This window comes from Geotrypetes seraphini, chromosome 5, assembly GCF_902459505.1.
Source record: "Geotrypetes seraphini chromosome 5, aGeoSer1.1, whole genome shotgun sequence".
Lineage (NCBI taxonomy): Eukaryota > Metazoa > Chordata > Amphibia > Gymnophiona > Dermophiidae > Geotrypetes > Geotrypetes seraphini.
In genome coordinates, this window is record NC_047088.1 from 165,603,832 (window position 1) to 165,616,873 (window position 13,042).

The 13,042-nt window shown below is 42.3% G+C and overlaps 1 protein-coding gene across 4 annotated transcripts in view; it reads right to left on the bottom strand.

Annotated features, from left to right (window-relative positions):
* SPAG16 (sperm associated antigen 16) overlaps nt 1-13,042 on the bottom strand; it is a 695,820-nt gene that overhangs the window by 553,749 nt on the left and 129,029 nt on the right. For all 4 annotated transcript variants that reach the window (XM_033946736.1, XM_033946735.1, XM_033946737.1 and 1 more), the window contains exons 8-9: nt 10,702-10,771; nt 150-298 (exon numbers count right to left, since the gene is read on the bottom strand). In XM_033946736.1, the coding sequence (XP_033802627.1) occupies nt 150-298; nt 10,702-10,771 (219 nt within the window). The remainder of the gene's footprint in view (nt 1-149; nt 299-10,701; nt 10,772-13,042) is intronic.

The following is a 13,042-nucleotide window of genomic DNA, read 5'->3' on the forward strand; positions in this document are numbered from 1 at the left end:
CCCACCTGAACTAAAAACCTCTAGTGCAGCTTGATAATAAATGGGGGGGGAATGTTAGGTAAGCAGGAGTGAAATGATGTTTCCTTCTTCACCTTTATAACAATAGTAAACAACTCCAATATCTAATAAAGTAATAAAACATTCCATACCTTTGGATAGCTCTTTCCTACTTGCTTAGTTGGATCTTTGGATGGATCATAGGGAGCAACTCCTTCTTGAAGGAGGTTTTTCTCTCTGGCTTCAAGAAGAGCTTGTTGGGTAGGACCTAATAAACTGTCCTCTCTTCTGTACTTGGTAACTGTGGATAGCATTTCAGATCAAATGTTATTTATTTATTTAAAATATTTATAGCCCACATATCCAACAATTCTAAGCGGGTACCAACTTTACATACATAATAAAATACAAATAAAAACAAACAATATACACAGACCTGTAACCTAACACATAAAACATACAGACAATATACATGCATTAATACAAAAGAAAATCAGATTCCATAACATTAAAAAATGAAAGTAGTCAAAAACTACTCCCCCATCAATTAACCACACTATACAAAATAACATTCAAATAAAACTGTTTTCAAACTTTTTCTAAACTGCAGCACCGTAGGGACTTGTCTTAACTTCAAGGGGAGAGCATTTCAACAAACTGGGCCCTGCGCAGATAGCATAGATCTATGTCAGAGTGCCTACCCCCACCCACGTAGATTAACATGAGTATTTATAATAAATAATAAAAGTTGAAAGTATATATAAAAAACATTTAAAAAAATAGTTGAAATATTGAGACCAATGAAGAACTTTGGTGCCTAGTTTCTGTATGTGTATAAAGTCTAATATACATAAAGCCCTTTGGGCGAAACATAGATCTATGTCGCAGTGCCTACCCCCACCCGCGTAGATTAAGATGAGTATTTATAATATTTATAAAAGTTGAAAGTATATATAAAAAACATTTTAAAAAATAGTTGAAATATTGAGACCAATGAAGAACTTTGGTGCCTAGTCTCTGTATGTGTATAAAGTCTAATATACATACGGGTGGTACTACTGAGATCTATAGTGATAAGACTGATATGGTGAAATTTTCTGTGCTTGAATGCATGAGTCTTATCGAAGATAGAGCTATATTTAGAGTTTGTATCTGACCCAGCTGTGGCAATTCTAATGTTCTTACCACCTCCACCAGGAGGCCATTCCACAAATTCATCACCCTTTCCATCAAGAAGTATTTTTTTCAGGTTACTTCTCAGTCTATCCTCTTTCACCTTCATCTTATGCTGCCTCATTTTAGAGTTTATTTTCAATTGAAAGAGACTCACCTCCTCTGCATTTATGTCTTGGAGGTATTTAAAAATCTCTATCATATCTCACCTCTACTGCCTTTCTTGCAAAGCAGCAGCACCACTAGAAGCGGCAGGAAATCCCCACAGAAGCAATCAAATCAACAAAACAAAGTGAGATGGTCAAGATGTTCCTAGGGGTCTTTATTGTCAGCAACATAAAAACTTTCAACGACGCAACACTGCATGCGTTTCGGTACTCAGGGTACCTTCCTCAGAAATTTGTTGTTTAAACACCAAACGGTTATGTTTTAAAGGTACGTTTTGAAAAAAAAGGTTCCTCTGTTATAAAGAAGATTTAGACTGCCTCTCCAACTCTGTCCCCATACACTTTATGATGAAGACCACTGACCATTTTAGTAGCCTCCCTCTGGACCAACTTTCTCATGTCCTCCCTCTTATTAATGTCTCACTTCAAACAGACACTGTACCTACAAGCTGTAAATCAGCAATCTTGAAGAAACAGAATTAAGGAACTGTGAACCGATGCCAAGTGGGAATGCACTCATGCATGCGCGAAGCGGGCAGTCTCAAAGTTTTTCACTGTCTGTACAAGGCTCCGTGGAATGTCACTCACATGTGAGAATATCTGCCTGCTGTCTCCAGATAACACCTGTTACGGTTAGTAACTGTGCTTTTACTCCCAACATTTATTTTTACTTAATTATCGCAAGAGCCATTTAACGCTGACTCAATCCCTGGAGTACCTGGGAGTCTTGTTCAACACTGCTGCCAGCCATGTCTATCTCCCAGAGGCACACAGACAGAAGCCTTGCTCACAGATATCATACCTTCGAGCCAAGTTTGCTCCATCAGCGTGGGACTATCTTCAGGTCCTGGGGTCCATGGCGGCCTCAATAGATGTGGTTCCTTGTGTGAGGGCCCACATGCATCCTCTCCCTGGGGGAGTCAGACTCTTTGCAGAAGTCTCTACCCTGGACACTGGAAGCTCGGGTCAGCATGGATTGGTGGCTCCGCTCTCACTCCCTAACCAAGGGCATGCCCCTTCAGATAGCTTTCTGTGTAGCTGTAATAACAGATGCCAGTCTCCTGGGCTGGGGGTCTCACTGCAACCATAGACCAATTTAAAAATACTTTTGCAGGCAGGCTAACAAGTATCATAAGGGGTTGTCCTGTGAGATGCAGACTTCAGTCTGTTTCTCCTCCATGCAGGCAGAGCTGACCTTGAAATTGGAAAGCTCCAAGCACTGAAACCGGCAAAAATTCCCTGAAAAATATTGAGTAAAAGAAAAAAGGAGAGCAGAAAAGAAACACTCTTTCAGGTTCACGTGCATAAGGAAAAGACTATAGGTTTCAGTAGAACACTCAGTGAAGTAAGAGAGTCAAAGTAAAAAATCCAGAGTAGATTCCTTCTGCAGAATTTGTGGGAAAGGGAAAAGGGGAAATGTCCAGAATGACAAACCTATTGCACTGGAAATTATTTTACTGTCTTTTATCTTTATGTTGCCTTTGGGCGATCATTTCTTCAAGGAAAATGTATACAAATTATGTGAAAGAATACAAACTAGTTATACTTGACACAAAAAAGATCTACTACTCCCAACTTCTAAAAAAAACCAACATTATCCATGAAGATATTTTTAGCACCACAAGGAGACAATCGATACCTGAACACCAGCCTCGACAGCGAATCTCTCTCTGACTACTTCACTGAAAAAATAGACCGACACAGCCCAAACAGAACCCCCAAACCCACAACTGAAAAACTAACCCACTTCAACAATGTCTCACTCAATCACCTTATCGAGATTATTGACTCCCTTCAGCCATCCGGCTCCATCCTAGATCCCTGCCCATCATGCCTCCTAGTTGAGATGAAGGACGCTTTTGCATGCCCAGTCCTCCCTCTTATCAATGCCTCATTACACACAAGCTTTGTACCTACAAGCTGGAAATCAGCAATCATTAGACCACTCTTGAAGAAACCTACACTTGACCCAGACACACCTAGCAACTTTAGGCCTGTCTCCAACTTACCTTTCATTTCAAAGATCCTGGAAAAAACAGTACTCAATCAACTACACTCATTTATTGACAACAAAAAAGTCCTTTCCACTTTCCAATTAGGTTTCCAGAAATTTCATAGCACTGTCCTCCTTGATATCATCGATGACTGCTGGAAGCGCTCGCTGAGCTCGGCCTCCAAGATACAGCACTACTCTGGTTCACATCCTTCCTAAGCAGCAGATCCCAAAGTGTACTACTCAATACTACCCTATCAAAGCCAAAGCCAAGCACTACTACAAGGACCGACTGTAGAACCAGAATATGTACCACAAGGAGAACTACAATCCTCTCTGCTGTTTAATCTCTACATTACACTTCTCCTGGATATAGCCCACAAACATCAAATCAAGATTCACTTCTTTGCCGACGACATCCAACTATACCTACCACAAAGAGAGAACCATCTGGATGTCCACAAACAAGTTCTAACTAAACACCACAAAAACTGAACTCCTTTGAATCCACAAAAAAAACTGTGCCTACAACCACCCTCTCTCCTCTGGGAATCATCTACCATAACCACGAAAGATCAAGTACACAGCCTAAGGGTACTTCTCAATTCTAACTTATCACATACTGACCATATCTCGCAAGTGGTCTCATCTTTGTTCTACTATCTACGACAACTACAGAAAATAAGAAACTATTTTTCTGAACCAGACTTTACATAACCTCTCTATGCCTTCATTCTCTCCTGATGGACTACTGCAATGCACTATTCAATGGACTGGTGGTAAAAAATATGAAGCATTTCCAACATGTACAAAACACAGCAATCAGACTACTGAAGAACCTTTGCATCCATGATTCAGTATCCCAAGTACTAGCATCAGCCCATTGGCTACCCGTAGCCAAACACTGCATCTTCAAAGGCTTGGTACTTGCGTTCAAGTCTTTATTCAACATGGCGCCCGGCTACATATCAACTAAATTCCCACTTAAATCCCAAACAGACCCCTCCGCTCCCAGGAGGAAATACGTCTTCAAATACCCCCTGGTCGGAGCCTCCAACTAGAAAGTGCCAGACGAAGGTCATACTCTCACTTCCTACTAAAGTACAGAAATCAACTACCTCCTAACATCAAATCCCTTAATGGACTTTTAAGCTTTAGAAAAGCAATAAAAAACCCTTTTCTTTTTTTTATTTTATTGTTTATCATTTCAATACATCCAATATACATAGATGATAAAAGAAATACAAAAGTGTAAACTCACTTAGGGCTCCATTTAGCAAGCTGTGGTAGACGGTTAACACGCGGAATACCGCGCGTTCAACCGCCTGCCGCGCTAGTCGCTAATGCCTCCATTGATGAGGCGTTAGTTTTTTGGTGTGCCGTGGGGGTTAGTGCGTGATGAAATGTCCGACGCGCTAACCCCTGTAGTGCACCATAATAAAAGGAGCCCTTAGTTGTTCGGACTAAGCACCAGAAATTAAACAATGAAATATTTGTCTAATACAGTCCACAATCTGAGGGTAAGAAGCAAAGTGAGAAAACCCCTCGGGAAAAGGGGAAATTCATATACAAAAAATAAGAATTAGAGCAATAATTAAGATATTAACCTATCCATTAATTAAATACCGCATTATAACCTGTTTCATTCTGGCTGTGTCAAGACTCCTTTACCTTCTAGGAAAAAACCTAATTGGGCAGGTTCAAAGAAAATATAATTACCCCCTTGATAGGACACAAAACATTTACATGGAAATCTCAACTGAAACACTGCCCCCAAAGCAATCACTAAAAACCCCTTTTCAACTGACTCCTCAGGACAAGCTTGCATTCAGACTGTTACTCCAGAACGACTGTATTCTTAATAGATGTTCAACCGACTCTCTCCTTGTGCACACACCGATTCTCTCTCCCTGTGCATGCTTCAGGCTCCAAGTGTCTGCTAATCCAGAACAATTGAACTAGACGCATCTCACGGTCTTATTGCCTTAGTCTTCTGTTCTTTGTTGTTAATTGTAATATGTCTTATTGCTAACTGTTAAGTATGTTACCATGTAACCCATTCTGGGCTCCTTGGGGAGGACGGGATATAAATTGAATCATATTAATTATTAATTAATTAATTAATTAATTAATTAAGAAAATAAACATGGGTATAGTTTTTTAGCCAGCGTGATGACTGTTGGAAGATTAGGTTTATAACTTCAATAATCTTCTTTCTGTTAGTCCCTGGAGGATTCCATACAGCAAACAACCTTAGTTCAGTCCCAAAGCCAAGCACATATCTGCAAATCCAGGACAAGGGGATACGGGGGAGAATCCCCATCAACACAAGTAAATCATGAGCTGGCTTGCTCTAAAAATATTAACAAGGGAGAAACAGGCACAAAAGTAACTCAAAATAAACATTGAGGAACAATGTAGTATTAACCTTCTGTGTGCAGTAAGCACCCCAAAAGGCAGGCTTTCGGTAATGTGTATACTCACAGAAACTCCCCACAGGATCTGCCAACTGGTAGGAAAAACTTCAAACCTGTAATGAGAATGACCAAGGCAGAAAGGAGCTGGCTACTCCAACAACTGAGTGAAAATATAGAGGGCGGGTCATATGGAATCCTCCAGGGACTAAAAGAAATAAGATTATCAAACGTATAAACCTAATCTTCTATTCTGTTACTTCCCTTCCAGATTCCACACACTAGGTGATGTACCAAAGCCATGGTAGCTAGGGAGGGACACAAGAGCCTGCCCTCAAACCGAGGTCCCGAAAAATGGCATCAGAATGCACTGCCACAACAACTCAGTAAAACCGGGCAAAAGTATGAAGAGAGGACTAAGAAACTGCCCTGCAAATTTCATCAGGATGAATCGTGCAAGATGCCCCCCACAACGCAGCCACAATTAAGAACATAAGAACATAAAAAGTTGCCTCCGCTGAGGCAGACCAGAGGTCCATCTTGCCCAGCGGTCCGCTCCCGCGGCGGCCAATCAAGCCCATTGCTTGAGCAGTGGTCCCGGACTATCCCTATAACCTACCTCTACTCCTATCTGTACCCCTCAATTCCTTTATCCTCTATGAACCTATCCAAACCTTCTTTGAAGCCTTGTAACGTGCTCCGGCCTATCATAGCCTCCGGAAGTGCGTTCCATGTATCCACCACTCTCTGGGTGAAAAAGAACTTCCTGGCATTTGTTCTAAACCTGTCCCCTTTTAATTTCTCTGAGTGCTCCCTTGTACTTGTGGTTCCCCATAATCTGAAAAATCTGTCCCTGTCTACCTTTTCTATACCCTTCAGGATCTTGAAGGTTTCTATCATGTCTCCTCTAAGTCTCCGCTTTTCCAGGAAATTCAGCCCCAGCTTTTTCAGTCTGTCAGTATATGAGAGGTTTTCCATACCCCTTATCAGTTTAGTTGCTCTTCTCTGGACTCCCTCAAGTACCGCCATGTCCTTCTTGAGGTACGGCGACCAGTACTGGACATAGTACTCTAGATGCGGTCGCACCATTGCACGATACAGTGGCAGGATGACCTCCTTCGTCCTGGTCGTGATACCCTTCTTAATGATACCCAACATTTTGTTTGCTTTTCTTGAGGCTGTGGCGCACTGTTCCGACGCCTTCAAAGTTGTGTCTACCATCACTCCCAGGTCTCTTTCAAGGTTACTTACCCCTAGCAGTGATCCCCCCATTTTGTAGCTGAACATCGGGTTCTTTTTCCCAACATGCATGACCTTGCATTTCCCTACGTTAAAGCTCATTTGCCACTTTTTGGCCCATTCTTCTAGTGTCGTTAGGTCCCTTTGCAGATCTTCACAGTCTTCCATGGTTTCGACCCTGCGGTAGAGTTTGGTGTCATCCACAAATTTAATAACTTTGCAATTTGTTCCCGCCTCCAGGTCATTAATAAATATATTGAACAGGAGCGGTCCCAGCTGTAAATGAGATTGGCGGCTGTTTGCCGCAGGCGATGGAAGTTGCAGAAATGGCCATTCTAATTCATTGAATGATCGTGGACTTGGACACCAGACTACCATGGTGAGGCACAGCAGTGAGAACAAAAATGTGATCAGACAGCCTGAACTCAATTGTCCTTTCCAAGTAAAGGAGCAAGACCCTCCAGTCATCCAAATTGCAGAAGATCTGATCTGTGCCATTCCAAACCTTTTGAATGAAATTCTGGCAACCTAACCTCCTAATGGACTTGGAATGCTGAGACTACCTGCGGCAAGAAGGAAGTTACAGTACAGAGAGAATCACCTACATCCGAAACAAGGAGAAAGGTTTCCCTGCACGAAAGAGCAGAAACTCCAAAATATACCATGCTGAGACAACGATGAACAGCAAAATTATCTTTCAAAGGGGGCCTCACCAAGGCCCTATAAAACGATGTTAAGATTCCACAAAAGGAAAGGAAGACACAAGGGAGGACACAGACGAAGCGCCCCCCCTCATACACCTGGTCACATCTGAAAGAGCAGTAAGTGAACTAGTGCCTCAGCACTAGTGCCTCAGCTCAAAAACACGCAAAGTCTGGAATCTGAACTTTCAGGGAGGCCACTGCTAGACTTCTGTTTAATCTCTCCAAAAGAAAAATCAAGACTACCTAACTGGGTACCTTCTCAGGCTCCACCTGATTCCTAGCATTCCACTGTGAGAAAGCCTACCAGGCAGAAGAAGCCATAGTAGAGGGAACTTCAAGCACAAAAGAGTTGAGAAAACTACCTCCAAATAACCAATCATCAAGGCTGAGCATTCAAAAGCCATGCCATAAGACCAAAACACAGAGGGTTCTCCATGGACACCGTTCCCTGACTGAGAAGTTATCGAAGAAAAGGGAGTCAGAGCCTCTTGTCCCACTAAAGACATAAGAGAACCGCATACCATGGGCGGCGAGGTCAATCCTGAGCCACAAGAGATACCAGGCCAGGATGTGTCGCTATCCGGCGGAAGACCCAACCAACCAGAGGCCATGGAGGGAACATCATACCTGAATTTGTAAGCCAGCCAGGGCCAAACCAAGGCATCCAGCCCCAGCTTCCGTGCTGTTCGTCGATCGAAAAGGCACCTGACCTTCGAGATCTCGCCAAAACCAAAAAGATCCTCTGGGGCAAACTCCAGTTCTTGTAAGAACAGACAGAATGTCTCCTATGAGAGGAATCATGCTCCTGAGACCAGGAACTATTGGCTGAGGAAGACTGCCGGAATGTTGTCGACTCCAGCCCCATGGGCCGTCAAGAGAGACAGAAGAAGCACTTCCATCCAGAGGAACGCTGCCGAGCTTTCTGTTCCAAGAGAAAGAGAGAGCACTAGAGCTCCTTCATGAAGTACATATGCTACTGCCGTGGCATCACAGAACTTGTACCACTGGTCTTTCTGAAGGGACTGGGGAGCGAGTAGCACCATCCAAATTTCTCAAAGCTCCAGACTATAGGCCAACCAACTTTGCAGACCAAGGAGTCCACTACCCCTGAATGATATGGGCCCCACAATGAGCCCACAACCCAACAGGCTGGCATCCATGTGAAGTTATCCACTCGGAAATCCGAAGAAGCTAGCCCTGGCCAAGAGCCACCCCCTAAAGCCACCAGCTCAAATTTCTGCTAGCTGGCTCCATCCAGTAGAGCCCAGCCTCTGAAGGGGGAAAACAACGGAGATCACCAACATAGGAGGGACTCCCTTTAAGGATGCATGGGTGCTCTGACCCAGGGGATCACCTCCAAAGAGGCTGTCCAAGTCCCAGAACCTGCAGATAAAACCAGGCCGAGAGAGCCGGACAGTTCAATAGAATTCTAACTGTTGACAAAGATTCTGTTTACTTGTCCTGAGAAGAAACATACGACCCTGTCTGGAGATGAAGAAAAGCCCCAGAATCTCCAGGGACTGGGAGGATGGCAAGTATATCTTCCTGAACTTAACAATGTCTGCAGCAGAGACACTACCGTCCCACTATGGCATGTGGTATGCAATCACTGATTCGGCACCCATCAGGCACAATCAATGTCCACCTTCAATAGATTAGGGGCTGGGGAGTCCATCCCAATTGATTTAGAGGTAAACCGTGGGGTTTTTGAGGCAGAAATCAAAGTTAGAAATAAAGATCGTTTTTAAAATCCAAGATGGCCGCCGTCACAAATTTGCATCAAAAACAGCAAAACTAAACAAAAACTGAAAATAAAAAATAGTGATTTGGGGTCTGGGGAGGTGGTGGACCTGAACCCTACCCACAGAAACTGTGAAAAACAAAGTATAAATCAATGCACAAGCCACCCCCAAAGTTCCCATAGAAAATAATGGCGGTACTCAGTCTCTGTAGTGCCTTTGAGTGTCAGCATTTTTAAAGCAGCTGAGTGGGAAAAAAATGACTTTCTGCCTCAGAAACAGCTCCAAATTCACAGGAATGAAGATCTTCGAAATGCCAGCCGGCCAGAGACCAGGGGCAGAGGTGGGAAAGGCAGCCTGCGCCTTGAAACCCGGATGGATTTCCATCCAGATACAGCCTGCACTAGAAACCTGTGACAGACCTCCATGGGAAAGGATCCCGGGCACTTGAAGAGGGTGGCACACAGGAGGCTAGCTCTACAGATCCACCAGAGTTTCTCTGTGAAACTACAGCCAAGCTCTAACTGCATCATTTTCTCTAACGGGGACCACTGGGGAGGGATCTCAAGTCACTGAAGCCACCAAAAAACAAACTTTAAGCAAATAAATAAGAAACAGATACAGAGCAACAACAAAAGCTTCTGCTCGGACTGCTTGCAGAAATTGAAACTAAGGTTGTTTGTTGACTCTCAACCTAGTGGGGTGGAGCATGTGTTCAGAAAATATGTGGATTTCTGCAGCACCCGGACTGTGGTTTGGGATTGAACACCTAGCAAATAGAATCCAGAAGGGTCATAACAGAATCTAAGTTTTGGTCTAGCAATAAATCTACTAGATATATTTAGCACCATTTTCTGCACATGTAGCAGCAATGAATACACTGATAGGGTAGTCACTGTTCCGGCAATATTGTTTTAGTAGAGGCCTTCGCAATTAATCTACTAGATATATTTAGCACCATTTTCTGCACATGTAGCAGCAATGAATACACTGATAGGGTAGTCACTGTTCCGGCAATATTGTTTTAGTAGAGGCCTTCTATACCACATGCTAATAAATATATAACTTGCTCTGAATACTGGCCTAAGGGGGGAAAAAAACAAAGAAAAGGAGAATATGAGGAAACCAAATATTTGACACAAAGTCATATAGATTGGTGAGAAGGAATTTAACCAGGTAATCTGCAGCATTATATTGCATATAGCAGTACAATACCTATGAGTACATCACTAGCTTTAGTTATCTTAAATGGTAAGTTTTGATTAAATGTTTTACCTGGAGCATCAGAGACCTTAAAGCCACGGCCAGATTCTATACTTCGTAAAGTTGCTTGAAGGCCAGTTATCTAAAGTTTACAAAAAGCAATTTTAAAACAACAGATCTATATATAACATCTATAAGTACTTATATGCTGTACATCAAATGGAAAACTACAGTACATACATAAATTTGCATCTACTATTTGTCTGAGTACTTTTCCTGAGAAAACTTATATCCATACTTTTGGATTTGCAAAAATATTAATGTAAGTGCACTGCCCACCCCAGGCCTCTGCCCCTCTCCCCCATCCATCCACCCACACACACACATACACAAAGGAATGCCCTAATTTGTGGGTACAATTATGAATGTATTGTTTATATGTAAATAATTGAACCCTAGTATGGTATGTGATTTTAGAAACATAGAAACGTGATGGCAGATAAAGGCCAAATGGCCCATCTAATCTTCCCATCCATAGTAACCATTATCTCTTTCACTCTCCGAGAGATCCCACATGTCTATCCCAGGCCTTTTTTAATTCAGTCAGTCTCTGTCTCCACCACCTCTTCTGAGAGACTGTTCCATGCATCTACCACCCTTTCTGTAAATAAGTATTTCCTTTGATTACTCCAGAGCCTATCACCTCTTAACTTCATCCTGTGCCCTCTCATTTCAGAGTTTCCTTTCAAATGAAAGAGACTTGACTCATGTACATTTAGGTATTTAAACGACAGAAGTAAGCAATAGGTATCTTACAGAAAATATTGGCTTTGAAGAAGCAACCTAAAATCTTAAATTTACTATATTGAATAAACCATAGGCTTTTAATGAATCCATGACTGTGTTCATACTGCTATGGTTTTTGCATTATTTAGGTGCATGTCTAGTGAACCACTCAAACTGCACAATCTAAATGTCAATTATACTGTATTATTCTTTTTCTCAAAACTTGAAAATAAAAAGATAAAGCATATCACTGTTAATGTGCATCTTTAACCCTATATGTCATGGTTGTCTGCCTGTCCAAGTTAGATTGTAAGCTCTTCTAAGCAGGGATCATCTATTAAATGTCAAAGTGTACAGTGCTGCATACGCCTTTCAATGTTATATAAGTGATAAATAGTAGTAGTAATAAACATTATTGTGAAACAAAGCTGCTTACCTGTAACAGATATTTTCTGAGGACAGCAAGATAACAAGTCCCAAACATGGTTGATGCCATCAAATGGTACCAATACACAATATCGTTCAAAGTCTTTTAGAAAAATTTTTCCAAGCATGTATCGGAATTCCTATATGACTGCAGCCTCACTGAGCCTTTTAAGTTTTTATATATAGTAATAGCATAAAATTTAAACTGGCCATTTTTCCAAAGGACAGTGGACAGTGACACAGTGGACAGTGACACAGACTAGCCCGCCTACTTTGAAGGGCTTTAAACTAGGTAAGTCGGGGGTGGGTACCCACTTTTACACCGGAGCAGTAAGTAACAATCCTGATGTAGCGAACCAACATTACGCTTCTAGGTCTGAGGTAAGTACCCTTACTGCAAACGAATCGCTAGTAGACAATTTGACTCAAATGGGTGGCTCACAACAGGAGCTTAGCAAACAGAAAGAGTGGAGAGCTATGTATGTTAACGCACACAGCCTAGGGAATAAAATTCTAGAACTAGAAACAGAAATAGTTAATGCAGACATAGACATAGTAGCAATATCCGAAACATGGTTCACAGAATCTCATGGGTGGGATATAACCATACCGGGATACAACCTGATTAGACAAGATAGAGAGGGTAAATTAGGTGGTAGGGTAGCACTTTATATCAAAGAGAACATTAAAACAACCAGGATCAAAGATGTCAAGTATACTGGGGAATCCATCTGGGTAAACTTGGCCAGAGGTGGAGAAAAATGCCTGTACCTTGGTGTGGTATACAGACCTCCAAGACAATCGGAGGAAAAGGATGCAAAATTAATTGAAGACATTGAGAATATCACCTTACGGGGGGAGGCTGTTCTATTAGGAGACTTCAACATGCCTGATGTAGACTGGAACACACTATCAGCGACAACTTGTGATAGCAGGAGGATATTAACGTCCATGAAGGGAGTACGGCTCAAACAAATGGTAGTAGAACCCACTAGGGCCCAGGTCATCCTGGACCTGGTACTTACGAATGGGGAAAGCGTCTCGGATGTCTCGGTGGGAGAGACGCTAGCCACCAGTGACCATAACATGGTATGGTTTAACCTTAAGAAAGGCTTCCCTAGATCACAAACAAAAACAAGGGTACTCAATTTCAGGGGCACTGACTTCGCATGCATGGGAGATTTCGTCTACCAGACGCTAC